This window comes from Mus caroli, unplaced genomic scaffold (genome assembly GCF_978045245.1).
Source record: "Mus caroli unplaced genomic scaffold, Mus_caroli_1 scaffold_2, whole genome shotgun sequence".
NCBI classification, from domain to species: domain Eukaryota; kingdom Metazoa; phylum Chordata; class Mammalia; order Rodentia; family Muridae; genus Mus; species Mus caroli.
The window spans coordinates 110,597,972-110,613,166 of record NW_028227257.1 but is presented as its reverse complement, the minus strand read 5'-3'; the positions used below and the strand labels follow the sequence as shown (position 1 = coordinate 110,613,166).

Genomic DNA, 15,195 nt, shown 5'->3' with positions numbered 1-15,195 from the left:
TGAACTCTGGACCTCTGGAAGAGCAGTCGGGTGCTCTTACCCACTGAGCCATCTCACCAGCCCTAACTTGAGATTTCTTACATTTATACCATGATAATCTTTTAAGGAAATGATAGTTCTAGAATTCCTTATCTGAAACACTTGGGACAAGTTTCTGATTTTAGTGTTTAAAATTTTTTATTATTTTACCTGTATGGGCGTTTGTGGTATGGTTTTGTCTGTACACTGTGTGTGCTTAGTACCTGTTGGGGCTAGAGGAGGGCATAGGCCCCCTGGAATTAGAGTTATGGATGGTTGTGAGTCACCATTGTGGGTGTGGGGAATTGAGCCTGGGTCTCTCAAAGCAGAGTTAGTGTTCTTAACTGCTGAGCTCTCTCCAGCTCCCAATTTTGAGCTGTTTGTTTTGTCATTTGAAACAGGGTTGTACTGTACAGTCTTGGTTGTCCTTGAGGTCTGTGTGCTCAAAGCATTTCAGATTTTGTAGCATTTTCCACTTTGGATTAGTGATGTCAAATTTAAAATTTGAAACTCAACAGAAATTTTAGGTACATGGCTATATTTAAGAACACATAAAACAGGGCTGGAGAGATGGCTCAGCAGTTAAGAGCACTGACTGCTTGCTCTTCCAGAGGTCCTGAGTTCAAATCCCAGCAACGACATAGTGGCTCACAAGCATCTGTAATGAGATCTGATGCCCTCTTTTGGTGTGTCTGAAGACAGCTACAGTGCACTCACATATAATCAATCAATCAATCAATCAATCAATCAATCAATCAATCTTTTGGTGTGTCTGAAGACAGCTACAGTGCACTCACATATAGTCAATCAATCAATCAATCAATCACTAAATCAATCCATCAAAAAAAAAAAACCAAAAACAAACAAGTATTATTTTTTGAGTAAATGCTTGTTATTAACATATTTAAGGTATTTAATGTTTTGGTGTTTGTGTACTGTGGAAGTTGGTGAATTTTTTTTCAGTAGTGAAAGAAGATCATTGAATTGTAGGTACTTTTAGATGAGTTTGATGGACTGTCGAATTGTATGGCAAGGTTTAAATGACGGGAGCAACTTAATTAGTGTTAGATTTTCTCTTCCTTATACAGATCAATCCATAATGGATGTTTTGAAACATAAAAGTTTTTTAGAAGAACTGTTATTTTGGACAATAAAGTATGAATTCCCCCAGAAGATGGTGACTTTCTTGCTCAACATGCTTCCAGATCAGGAGTATAAGGTATCTGTCACTGCTTCCTTTGGAACTTTGCTTTCACTGTTTTTTTATTGTTTGATCTTTTTCTTTTGTTGCATTTCTTAGCTGAGGCTCATTATAACGTAAGTATAAGGATATGATATGAAAGTGCTTTATTTCCCGTTGACAGTCTGCTCAGAATACACAGGGTCTCAGCTTTCTCTCAGCTTAGCATTACTCAACAGAATTGCCATTTCAAATTTCAAATGTAAACTATCATAAACACTGTCGTGTAAGGATATAAAGTTTTACTTGCTCACAGTTACACATGAGTTTTATCTTTGTTCTGTGAGGCCTACAACAAGATCTAAAGTCCTAGCTAGAAACCACTAGAGTGGCATTATTAAACACGTAGAATGCTGTGTGAAGGCAGTGGTGGGAGATAAACAGTAATAAAGTAAGTGATCTCTAACCAAGTGTTGAGTCCGCTGAAGGACAGTTACAAGGTGCTGCTGAACCATGGAACGGGGTGACTGAGCTTACATTAGGGATCAGTGTGGGTTATGCTGCTAATGGGAGAACAGTTACTAATCAGAGACATGTGTAGGGAGGGACACCTCTGAGCACCATATGATATGCTTATGGCAAAATGACATAGCTCAGTGTCTCAAAAGAACAAAGTGTGCGTGGTCCTTTGAGTATTAGGAGAGACACTCTCAAGTAGCATTATTGTGGGCCTTTTATACTCTAAAGCATGCAACAGGAAATGTATTTGTGACATAAGAAGTAAATCCTGCCATAATTGACACTGCAGGCATTTGGCCAGATTGCTGGTCAGCTTTCAGAGCAGGCGGGGAGATTATTTCTTGTGGGATAATCATACCACCTTGATTGTTTAGTGAAGTTATCCTGCTGGTTTCCAACCAGGACTTTAGGTATTAGTTCTGTAGATCTCATGGAACAAAGATACTTTTTTTTTTTTTTTAAAGTAAAGCCAAACAAAACAAAACAAAACAAAACAAAACAAAACAAAACAGGATTTCTCTGTGTAGCCCTGGCTGTTCTGGAACTTACTCTATAGTAGTGCTGTGAACTCCGAAATCTGTCGTTGCCTTCAGAGTGCTGGGACTAAAGATGTTCACCACCATCACCCTGCTTAAGATAATTTTTCAAGAAATGGATGTAACTTTGAGCAAGTAAAATTTTATATTCTTGCCTTTTTTTTTTTTAAAGATTTATTTATTATATGTAAGCACTGTAGCTGTCTTCAGACACTCCAGAAGGGGGAGTCAGATCTCATTATGGATGGTTGTGACCCACCATATGGTTGCTGGGATTTGAACTCAGGACCTAGGGAAGAGCAGTCAGTGCTCTTAACCACTAAGCCATCTCTCCAGCCCAAATTTTATATTCTTAAACCACAGTTTATAATCATTTCAAAACTTAAATGAGTTAAAATATTATTAACTTTTTTAAACTATTAAAGTATTTTATATGTTTCATAAATGGTAAAATATGACTTAAAATTATCATCATTATTTAATTACCTTGTATAACATCATATGGTACTAACAGCTTTAAAAGCTGATTATAGGGCTGGAGAGATGGCTCAGTGGTTAAGAGCACCAACTGCTCTTTCAAAGGTCCTCAGTTCAAATCCCAGCAACCTTATGGTGGCTCACAACCATCTGCGATGCAATCTGGCGCCCTCTTCTGGTGCATCTGAAGACAGCTACAGTGTACTTACATATAATAAATACATTTTTTTTTTTTTTGGTTTTTCGAGACAGGGTTTCTCTGTATAACCCTGGCTGTCCTGGAACTCACTTTGTAGACTAGGCTGGCCTTGAACTCAGAAATCCACCTGCCTCTGCCTCCCAAGTGCTGGGATTAAAGGTCTGTACCACCACCGCCCGGCAATAAATAAATCTTTAAAAAAAAATTAAAACTATCTTTGAAATGATAGATAATAATGACACAAACAGGCTTATGATGTAGTTATTTATTTTTAAAAAAGCTGATTATAATATGTGATATAAAATACTAACAGCATTTTAAATTTGGAGTTAAGCTGATGTTTTCTTGTTTGCTATTTAAAAATTTTACAGGTTGCTTTTACAAAAACATTTGTTCAGCATTATGCTTTTATTATGAAAACACTGAAGAAAAGTCACGAATCAGATACAATGTCCAACAGAATTGTCCATATTAGTGTTCAGTTGTTCAGCAATGAGGAGCTAGCCAGACAGGTGACAGAAGAGTGTCAGCTCCTGGACATCATGGTCACTGTGTTGTTGTACATGATGGAGAGCTGCCTCATCAAGAGTGAGCTGCAAGGTAAGCTCCGGTCATGTCACTTGCTTACTATTAGTAACTTTGTGCAACAAGTTTTAAACACACCTGTATCCTTACAAATAACTTCTGAAATAGTGTAAAAGTAATACATATTAGCAAAGTAATTATTTGACAATTTGTAGTTTAGTTTAAAGTTAAAGTCATTCCTAGTTTAGTCCTTCACAAATACCTGTTAACACTTTGCTGTATTTTTTTCTATATCTTTATGTGCTATTACTTTACTTACTGATAGGAATACTTTAAGCAAGTGTTAACACAGTGTGCATGTATTTTAATAATTGAAGGCATTATCATGGCAAATCATGCTTTATTTTATTATTAAACATGCTCTATGTTTTGGTCCTTTTGTTTTATTTTTTGAGACAGTCTCATTATGTAGCTCTGAGTTTCCTGAAATTCACCATGTAGCCCATATTAGCTTCAGAGTCTCCAAGAGCCATCTGCCTCTGCCTTCTGAGTGCTGGGATTAAAGTTGTGTGCCACCATGTCCAGCATATGCTTCTTTTTAATCATAAATTTGTTGCTGTCTGCCCTTGATATTTTTATATAACTATACTTAAAATTTCTTTGAATTGGAATAAACCTTGCCGTGTCTATATACCTTAGGAAGAACTTTTATCATCGTCTTTTATGCACAGTATATGGTTTCCACTTCTGGACCCACTGTTTCCACACATTTCCATTCTTGTTCCCTTCATCTACTTTCCCTTAATTCATGCCATTGAATACTTGCTGTGTACCAGGCACTGTGATTGAATGCTATAAATGTGTTTTTTTAGGTAAACTTCTGAAACCCTGAGATTACTACCTTCAGCACCTGTATTTTAAAGATAGATACTAAAGTCTTTGGAAAGTTAAGTCATTTCCTACTGAATTAAATTGCCAACAAATGGCAGTGCAAAGAAGGATTTCATGTCTCCTCATATCAGAACTTTAATTCTGTGCCAGGACACAGACAGTCCCACACTGAGAGGCTGGAGCTATACCTCAAAACAGGGGAGATGGCTCAGTGGTTGGTGTGTGCTACACAACACAAGCATGAGGGCCAGAGCTAAGATCCTCAGATCTCACGGAATATGGGTATGATGGCCCTGTCTGAACCACTGGTTCCAGAAGTGGAGACAAGATAACACAGAGCAAGCTGGGTAGCAAGATAGACTACCCTCACCAGCAAGCTCTGGGTGTGAATAAGAGACCCTACCTCAGCGACTAAGGGGGAAGAGTGATTTAGGATGATTCCCAGCATCAGTCTCCGGCTTCCTTGTTTTGTGTCTTTCTGCTGCTTTGGGTATATCAATCATTTCCTATTTTCTCATTGTACTTAGAAGTTGAGCTGTATCCTGAAAATTACATATGCTTTGTAAAAGACATAAAGCCTTATATGTAAGGATAGCTAACTAAGTATGATGGCTACTATCCTTTTGGCATTCACTGTATAAATAACTCCTCCTTTTAACCCTTGGCGTGCAGAGGCCAGCTCTGATCTTGGAGCTCAGAGCTCGTGGATTGGCTAATGAGTGAGCCAGCCCCACTCATTGTTCTCCGCCTTGGGTCACAGATATGCCTGCATGGCTACACCCGGCTTTTCATGTGGGTGCTGGCGATCCTTTATCAGGCAGGCCCTTAGGTTTTTGTAGCAAGCACTTTACCAGCTGAGTCTCTCCCAGACTTCCCCCAACAGCTACTTAATTCATGAAGTGACCCTTTATTATTGCTACTACAAAGAAAGCATTAATTTATTATTGTACAATATACTATTGATATTAAACAATACACCTTGTTTGCTTTTTAGAAGAAAATTAAAAACTTTTGTTTTATGGGTTAAATATATATATTTGTCACTCTCTACCTTATTTCAGTGAGACAGGGTCTCACTGAACCAGAAGCTCACGTATCAGCTAGGCTGGGTGGCTCTGGGGAGTCACCTTTCTTTGTCTCCTAGCACTGAAGTTACAGACATGTGCAGTCCTACTCAGTTTTTTATATTGGTACTGGGAATTTGAACTCAGGTCTTTACTGGAAAAAACAAGTGCTTGTGCCCACTGAGATGTTTGCTCAGTCCATGTAGTCTATTTTCTTGACTAACTAACTGATTTAGCTGTTCTTGTATATAGTTTCTATTTGGCCTTTAAAGAGGAGTATTCAGGAAAAAGATGGTGAGTTTGTCTCCCAGTTTTTAAAATATAATTATCATATCAAAACAGTTCTTTATGAAAATGGTGTGACTTGTGTGTACAGGTTAAGTATATTACAGAAATTACATTATCTTCCAGCCAAATTCTAAAGCTGGCATTAGCAACTTTTAAGCTTTGTCATGATTTTTAACATCACCTTCAATAATAGCATACCATTTCATAATGCATATTTATTGCTTTCCCAAAAGTACTATAAAATTTGTACATTTTTTATGTTAACAGTATTAGAATGTGTCTAAATTCCAGTGAGTAGTTACAGATACTACAAGGTCTGTTTTTAAATTTTTTTAAAAAAAATTCAAATAGCTTTTGCTTAGTCTTTGTATGAATTGTTACTAGGCACTGTTCTATCTTATTTATTTAGTTTCTTATAGTATTTGAGATCAAATCCAGACTAGTCTATATCAGACATGTTTTAAAATGAGACACATCCTTAGCCTCTAGAGAACATTTAAACATTGCTTTACTGTTAGTAAACATTAGAGACAATACAACGAGGATTCACAACAGCTAAAGAATACAAGGAAAAAGCCTTCTGGGCAGGTCCAGAACCCCATCTCTAGACACTTTGTTCACTTTGTTATAGACATGGGTTTTGTTGTTGTTGATGTTGTTGTTTTTTGGTAGACTTTTAAATTTGTGTTGTAACTCTTTTTTATGTCTCTGAAATTTTACAATTTTTACAGTTTGTGCATCATATAGCTATAGAAATATCTGCAGATACTGAAAAGCACTGATTAATCTTCTATCTTGTAAATCTGACTATGTACCGGAACATATTCTTTGGTTACCTGTGTTTCCGACACATAGTATTAACAGGAAAACTCCACCAAGCTGGTGTCCTTTTCCATTATCCGGTGTGAGTGTATATATATGTATATGAACACATTAGCATGTGTCTTGATACCAGAGTTGTCCAGCCTGTGAGCCTACACGTTATCTTGACTTTTGGTTAACATCTGTGGATTTAGCAAACATTCAGACAGTCGCTTTTCCATCTTTGTCTTCACTCACTGTTAGCACAGTGTAGACACTTGCGTGTGCAGCACACTTGTGGCCGTGTGCAGCATCTAGTCATCATTACCCTCCATTAGTCATTCTCTATGCTGCACTGGATCCTATTATAGATGAATCCCATTACAGATGGTTGTGAACCACCATGTGGTTGCTGGGAATTGAACTCAGGACCTCTGGAAGAGCAGTCAGTGCTCTTAACCTTTGTGCCACCTCTCCAGCCACCACATTCTCTTTTTACTGTTCATTCCAGCCCAGTGGCTTTACCAACTTTTCATATAAACTCTAAACCATCAGAGTTTATAGGGCTTTGTGGCCTCATTTATACATCTGCCCTCTGCAAGATTTATAATGCAAGATCATCATTTTCTCTGCCTTCCCTAGTTTGTGTAGTGAATCTTAACTCATGTTTCCTAGTATAGCTCTTAGCATAAAATGTTACTCTCCAGAGTAACATTTGAATGTTAAATTAGCTGCATTTGTTCATAAGACTCCATGTACTTCTCTTTTTATAGCCTTACCTCACTGTCTTTTTAGGCGTGTATGTGGGGTGGGGGAGGAAGAATTTATCTTACCACTTTATTATCCAAGATGAGTTGAATACCTGACCTCAGACCTCAGGTATTCAGCAAGATTTTTGTTTGCTGTATTTTGTTTTGTTTATTTGTTGCTGTTTTTTAAAAATGAGTTTTCTCCGTCCAGCCCTGGCTGTCCTGGGCTTCACTCCATAGACTAGGCTGGCCTTGAACTCAGAGAGATCTGCCTGCTTCTGCCTCCTGAGTGCCACTCCCTTCTGGCAAAAGGTACTTTCTGACGGGTGCATTTCATTTAACCCCAGATCATTGCTTTTTACATCTTTAGTGAGGAAAGTACCAACTTGGATAAAAAAAGAAATTGTAATTGCTTCTTTTTTTTCTTTAAATGATTACAGGGTGTTTTTTCACAAGAACAGTTTTATTTTAAGTGGTGTTAGAGATTTTTTAAAATTATTTCTGCTTATTCATTCTCTAGTTACAGTTAAGTAGGACAGCAATTCTAAATTTTATTTTTTTATTTTGTTACTCCCAGCGTCCTAGCACAGTGTCTCAGCAGTGTCACTGGCTCATCAGTTCCCACTGGCAGAGGTTTTGAGTCAGACTTTGCTTCAGAAGCTTGGGTACATCTCCCACAATGGAGTCACTTAGTTTTTCCTTATTCTTACATTGGGAATCAGGGAGAAACAGGCCAAGTTGATTTGTAAAGGCTCCTGGTTTTATTTGGTATAATGTAAGAGAGTATGATAATTTCATGGACTAAAACATAGATTTAATGTGCAGAAATAAAGAAGTTTAATCCAGGCCCTCTTTACTGATGAGTTTGTCAAGTACATGGTTAGTTAAAACGTCTGAATTAGATGAAGACTCATTTAAATGTGTGATACATTGGGGACTGGAGAGAAGACTCAGTGGTTAAGAGCACTGAATGCTCTTCTGAGGGTCCTGAGTTCAAATCCCAGCAGCCACAAGGAGGCTTACAACCATTGTAATGAGATTTGATGCCCTCTTCTGTTGTGTCTAAAGACAGCTACAGTGTAATTACATATAACAATAAATACATTTTTTAAAAAGTGAGAAATTGTATTCATATTTAAATAGAAATAAACTTTTACTTTCTAGTCTATTAAAAAAAAAAGCTAGTCATGGTGCCTGTTGAGGTCAGGGGACGACTTAGTGGCATTAGTTCTCTTCTCCCGTTACGTGGATTCCAGGGATTGCACTCAGGTTGCCAGGCTTGTGGGCCAGCCCCATCCCCTGCTTGATGTCACACCAATCCTCATTTTCCACTCTTTCAGTTTTGTGGGCAAGATGATTTTACAGTGTGGTTACCTTGATTGGATTTCATCTTATCGTATACATGCTGCATTTTTAATCTTTTTAAAGTAGAGTTAGTGTGTCTTCCTGAAATGATCTTGCTTTTCTGCCTTGAATTTTTTTTTAAACTTGTGTATCTGCATGCATTTATTTTTATTGCATCTCAAAACATATAATCTAGTTTTATGATACTTCTTACTATGAATTCATATTTCCCTTGTTCATAGACTTTGTTTAAATTTTATAATTAGAATAGAAAGAACAACTAGCAAGAACAGAAAAGAGTGGACTTTGGTAACTCTCTACCTCAGTATATACTAGAAAATGGTGCTGGCTTTGAGTATTTTCTGTGTTTCTCAGTGGTAATGGATACTCTTTATTCCAGTGTGTTAGTTGGAGTAGGTTAAAAGGGCTAGTTTACTAAAAACTGGTGTTAATGACAGAAATTTTTATACAGCCTATTCCCATCAATCTAAAAATAATTTAAACTTGGAGGATTTTTGAGAGAAGAGGCGTTAAAGAGATTTCAGTGTTTTATGTGTCTGTGTGTTTATTTCTGAAATACAGTGTTTGGTAAAAAAAAATTGCATTTACATATTCTTTGACTAAAAGAAGGCAATTAATCTGCTCCACTGAGAGCAGCAGACTTGAATGATTAGGTAGTATGAGGTTAGCCTAGTGATAATTTTTTTGAGTGAAACAAAAAATAAATCATTAGAATCAAGAAAATAAGGTTTTATAAGCACGTAGCCAGTTCGGTATCAAAATGAGGAGGACGTGTAGTATTACTAAGTATGTCTCAGTGTGCTTTCTGTTAACACTTAGTTTAATTCCCGTGAGAAACACTCCCTCCTATTTTAAGAATGAGGAGTTTGATCTAGCATCTGAACAGTATGTGCAGCCATACAGATTTTAAATGGTATGTTGGGGTCAGGATTCAAGTGTTTCTGATTCTAAGGTGTGTAATAACATAATATATTGTTAGTGACGTTGTTTTTAAAGAAGTGATTTTTTGGACTTTTTTAGATGAAGAGAACAGTTTACATGTAGTGGTGAACTGTGGAGAAGCCTTACTGAAGAATAACACCTACTGGCCCCTTGTCAGTGACTTTATTAATATTCTTTCTCATCAAAGCGTGGCTCAGAGGTTTCTGGAGGACCACGGCTTGTTGGTTACATGGATGAACTTCGTGTCTTTCTTTCAAGGTAGGAATTCAAAGGTTTCTTTTTTGTTCAAAAGTGTCTAATAGTAAATTATTAAATACAAGTAAAAATAATAGTATTGTACCATTGAGGTTATAAATCAGGTGTCTCATCAGTTGAATCAATTAGTATTTATAAGAACTTTAATATGTTATTTACAGCAACATAGCAAGGGTTTATTAAGAAACATGCATTTTAAAACATTAATTTAGAAACTTAAAATCTATTTTCTCATATTTGCAACCTGTTTGCAACAATTTGGGTTAGCAACAATTAAAATTGTTTTTTATTTTCTTGTATAAAAATAATAAATTTTGTTTGTTGACATTTATAAAATGTTTCTTAGAATTGTTACCTTAAGACAGTTCTTAAAAAAATGAGCCAACTGTGTTTGTATTTCATTGTAAGCTTATTTATATGTGTTCTGTATAATTGGTGCTGCTTGTTTGAAACATGTTGAGTCTAGGGAAGTGTTTGATTTTAAGCCACATACATGTGTCTGTCTGACAAGCCCACATGTACTTTCCTCTCTTACAAGGTATGAACTTGAACAAGCGAGAGCTCAATGAGCACGTGGAATTTGAGTCTCAGACCTACTATGCTGCCTTTGCTGCTGAGCTGGAAGCCTGTGCACAACCCATGTGGGGGCTTTTATCACATTGTAAAGTTAGGGTATGTCGGAAATCTTTTTGTTAACTTCTGCATTTTAAAAATAATGACTTAAGAAAAAAATCTGAGAAAATATCATATGTGCGTTTTTTAATTTGATTTCAAATTGAATTCAAATTTAACTTTGTGGAAGCTTACCTGTAACAACCTATTTTTTTTCTGGGCATACTGAAATTCAAATAAATAAATCATCAGACTTTCCCAGCTGCCTGTTTTGAATAGTTGCTGACACTTCATAATAATCCACCTGTGGCATTATTGTTTCATTTTAACTCTTCTTGGTTGTTTAGTAGTTTGTATCTTTCAAAAGGTAAAGACAGTCTTAAAAGTTTATAATTTTACAAACATTTTTGCTATATAGCCCAGACTGGCCTTGAACTCTGTTTGTCTCACATGCTGGTCTTGAATTTTCAATCCTTCTGCTTCAGGCTGTTCAAATGTTGGCATTACAGGTGTGTGCTATCAAGACTGACTTAAAGATTATAATTTTAAGAATGTAAGCACAAACTCATTTTCACACAACTTGCAGATTCTGTTATATACTTAGGCATTAGTTTAATAAGTCTTTAGAAATCAGAAAGAATCCTCTAAACCAATTAAACTAGGAATTTCATGAAGATTTTCCTTCTCAGTAATAATGAGGTTTCTTTCCATCCTTTAAATTTTGTTTTTCTTTCAGCAGTTTTTTTGAGTCTGTTTTTTCCCATGAATTACCTATTTTCTAAATGCAGATTCCTTACAGCTTAGTGTAGTCTAATTCAAATTTCAAAGGTCAGATTATTTATGTTGATTCTTTAGGCATGTAAAATTTTCAAATTTCTAATAATTGTGTGTGTGTGTGTGTGTGTGTGTGTGAGAGTGAGTGAGGGGGGAGTAGGAAGAGAGGGCGGGTAGCAAGCTGGGGTAGGAAGAGCGATAAAGGAACAGAGAGAGAAAGGACAGATAGAGAGACACACAGAAACAGGGAGAGAAAGAGGAGAGGGAGAGGAAGAGAGAGATAAAAGAACAGAGAAAAAGGAAGAGACAAGGAGACACTCAAGATCTATTTTGCATCTACATTCTCCATCATAAAGTATAAAAGCAAAGGATTAAGTAACATAAAACTTTTGGGTCATATGATATATATTGTCTTTGTATAATTATTCCCATCTAGTGACAAGTTTTGATTACCACAGACGCAATAAGTCTCTCCTGACTCTTGGGGCATACAAGTACCTGCTAATGAAGTCTAGTGCTAGGCAGACATAAAACATTTTATACGCATAATTTCATTTGTATCTTCATGACTACTGGGAGGTAGGTAGTATTATGCCCATATTATGGAGAAACTCACAAACTTTAAGTTACTTGTGGCAGGTTATACATGATGTATTATCAGTATGCATGTGGGGGTGGGAGGACGAGGAGAGATCATCTTGTGTTAGTGTTGCTATATACTCTATTTAGATACGGAATTAATAGGCCATCTTCAAATTCGTTTTCAGTATCTTTGGTTAAGTTGTTTTGTGGTAAAGTCTTGCTGCTTATACTTAAGCTCAGTCATAAAACAGAGTGTCCAAAATATAAAAATGGCGTATTTGGTTTTCAAAGTTTTATTTTTCCTAAAAAACAACAACAAAACTGTCTGTCTGTCTGTCTATCATCCTTCCCTTCCTCCTTCCCTTAACCCGCCCCTCCCTCCATCAGTTAATCAGTCTGTGTATCTATCTATCTATCCATCCATCCATCCACCCATCCATCCATCCATCCTTATGGGATGCTGTGTGTGTATGAGTGCACCACAGCGTAGGATGTGAAAGTCAGGAGTCAATTCTTTCCTTCCCCATTTGAGTCCTAGGGGATGAACTCAGTTGCTCAGGTTTGGTTGCAATTGTCTTTACCTGCTGAACTATCTTGTGGACCTTCAAAGTTTGTTTACATATGAATTATATAATCTTAATTTAGTTTGTTTAAGACAGGTTATTTATTAACTTCCAAGTGTCATTAAATTTCTTTCAGTGAGAGATGGGGAGCAGAATGTGTAAAGATAATATTTTTATAAAGATAAATCTTATGCAGGATAGATTGGGACAGAGTGAGACTGTTGGCAAGGTGACCAGATAAGTGATGTTTGGACTGGATGGTGGCAGCAAAGTAGGCGAGGACCTATATGATAATGTCATGGAAGAAGTGACAGGACGTGGAAGAGCAAGGTAAAGGAGAAATGAAGGCTGAATGGGAAGTGTGGTGTGCCGAATACAGAGGGTCAGGAGTTCAAGGCCATCCTGGGATACATGAGACTGTCTCAAAAAAAGAAAAGGAGCAGTGTGAGATTTTTAAAGGCACAGGTAGTTTATACAGGTAGCTGATGAGGCTGTCCTACTTGACATTGATGCTACATTCACCTTCATGTTATACATTGCTTCCCAAAATACATTTCATAATCCTCTTAGTTTAGATAAAATTTGTTGTTCTAACCATCTTAAATTACATAATTCAGTGGTTTATAATGTATTTTCAAAGTTGTACAACCACACCATACTAATTATAGAACCTTTTCATTATCCCCCAAAGGAGCCATTTACTTACCAATTCTGATTTCTCAGCATGTCGTGGAAACAGCACATTCTTTTAGAGAGGATGGGGTAGAGATTTTTATTCCAGGTGTGTGGGTGTGCCTTCTTTTTTTTTTTTTAATATTTTTTATTACATATTTTCCTCAATTACATTTCCAATGCTATCCCAAAAGTCCCCCATAGCGCCCCCCCACTTCCCTACCCACCCATTCCCATTCTTTTGGCCCTGGCATTCCCCTATATTGGGGCATATAAAGTTTGCAAGTCCAATGGGCCTCTCTTTCCAGTGATGGCCGACTAGGCCATCTTTCGATACATATGCAGCTAGAGACAAGAGCTCCGGGGTACTGGTTAGTTCATCATGTTGTTCCAACTATAGGGTTGCAGATCCCTTTAGCTCCTTGGGTACTTTCTCTAGCTTCTCCATTGGGAGCCCTGTGATACATCCAATAGCTGACTGTGAGCATCCACTCCTGTGTTTGCTAGGCCCCGGCATAGTCTCTAACAGGGTCCCTTTTTTTTTTTTTTTTTTTTTTTTTTTTTTTTGGTTTTTCGTGTCAGGGTTTCTCTGTATAGACCTGGCTGTCCTGGAACTCACTTTGTAGACCAGGCTGGCCTCAAACTCAGAAATCCACCTGCCTCTGCCTCCCAAGTGCTGGGATTAAAGGCGTGCGCCACCACGCCCAGCTGGGTGTGCCTTCTTTAGATTTACATTTTCTGTTAACTTAAGACTTAACTTTTTGAGTAGATCTATTTTATCATAAGCTATTGTGGTTCCTTTTCAGAGTTCTTATTACTGAAAAGGGTTCATGCCATTTCTTTTTCCAAGCCCAGATATTACAGACTAATTATAGCATGTATATGTTCTATCCTTCCTTTTTATTGTGTATAGTTTTCACAGAAAATTGCTCTTTAACCATTTTCAGGTTAGCAGTTAAGTGACATTACGTCCATTGCCAGTGATTTCTGGCCACCACAGTTACTTATCTTTGGTACTTTTTCATTATCACCAAAGAGACTCAGTATTTACTGAATAATAATAGTACTGAATTTGTAATATTTGTAGTATTTTTTGAGTGGGCATTGAAATGGAGCCTGCATTTAGTCTATTTAAAGTGTTTTCCAACTTTGCTTTACTTCAAGGCTCCTGTAGAAGCAAGCACATTATATTCTGTAATTTTGTATTTGTTTGCTATTTTTAGTTAATGAAGAAATGGTTTCTTGAAACAGAAAATATAGAGGTTATGTTGTAAACTTATGAATTTTACTACTGAGTATGCAATGCTTACTATTACACGTAGTTTAATGTTGGAAATATACATTTATGTACCATGAAATTTACATAGCTTTTTTTTTTTTTTAAAGGAAACTCAAGAGTATACCAGGAATGTTGTAAGGTACTGCCTTGAAGCTCTTCAAGATTGGTTTGATGCTATTAACTTTGTAGACGAGGTATGTTTGTATGTGAGTGTGTGTATATATATATATATATATATATATATATATATATATATATATATAAAATTGGGGATTGAACCTTGTGCATGCTGTGTAAGTGCTATACTGCTGAGCTGCATCTCTAACCTGTCTAGGTATGTATGGTTTTTTGCATATATAAAAGCATTTAAGTACAAACTGTTAATTTTCATGTATCATTGAAGATTATGAATATCTTTTCATGAGCTAAGAGTAGAAGAATTAGTGTCATAAGGACTTCAGAGCTGATGGGAAAGGGATGGCTAAGTCTTTGACATTTAGGAGACTGCAGAGCCCCTTAGTTGTGCTTGATTGTGTCCTTGAGGACAGAGGCATGCTTTTTCCATCGTAAGTGTGTCATGGAGTCACAGCTTCAGTGACAGTTATGGAGTAAGAGTGGTGGCACAAATATGAATGGGGCAGAAGAGATTAATAAGAACTATATTCCAACTTTATTATTTGCGCAATGTTCTTGATAATGAATGGAAGCTTGAACAAATGTGCTGTTTTATTAGTAATGAACAGACAGCTGCCACAGGGTGTGCTCTGTGGGCCTTGAAGAAGCTCCTTCTCTTAGGGGTAGCTCAGAACATGCTGAGTACAGAAGAGAGACCAGACAGTCCTTCCCAGTTGTCCAACCCTCAATTTAAGTTCTGAACCCTGGGCAGGTGGGACCCCTGTTGTGT

The 15,195-nt window shown here is 36.9% G+C and overlaps 1 protein-coding gene across 3 annotated transcripts in view; it reads left to right on the top strand.

Annotated features, from left to right (window-relative positions):
• Window positions 1-15,195, top strand: part of Ubr3 (ubiquitin protein ligase E3 component n-recognin 3) — a 131,630-nt gene that overhangs the window by 43,462 nt on the left and 72,973 nt on the right. For all 3 annotated transcript variants that reach the window (XM_085834795.1, XM_085834796.1, XM_085834797.1), the window contains exons 7-11: window positions 1,107-1,237; window positions 3,301-3,529; window positions 9,633-9,812; window positions 10,348-10,481; window positions 14,399-14,485. In XM_085834795.1, the coding sequence (XP_085690921.1) occupies window positions 1,107-1,237; window positions 3,301-3,529; window positions 9,633-9,812; window positions 10,348-10,481; window positions 14,399-14,485 (761 nt within the window). The remainder of the gene's footprint in view (window positions 1-1,106; window positions 1,238-3,300; window positions 3,530-9,632; window positions 9,813-10,347; window positions 10,482-14,398; window positions 14,486-15,195) is intronic.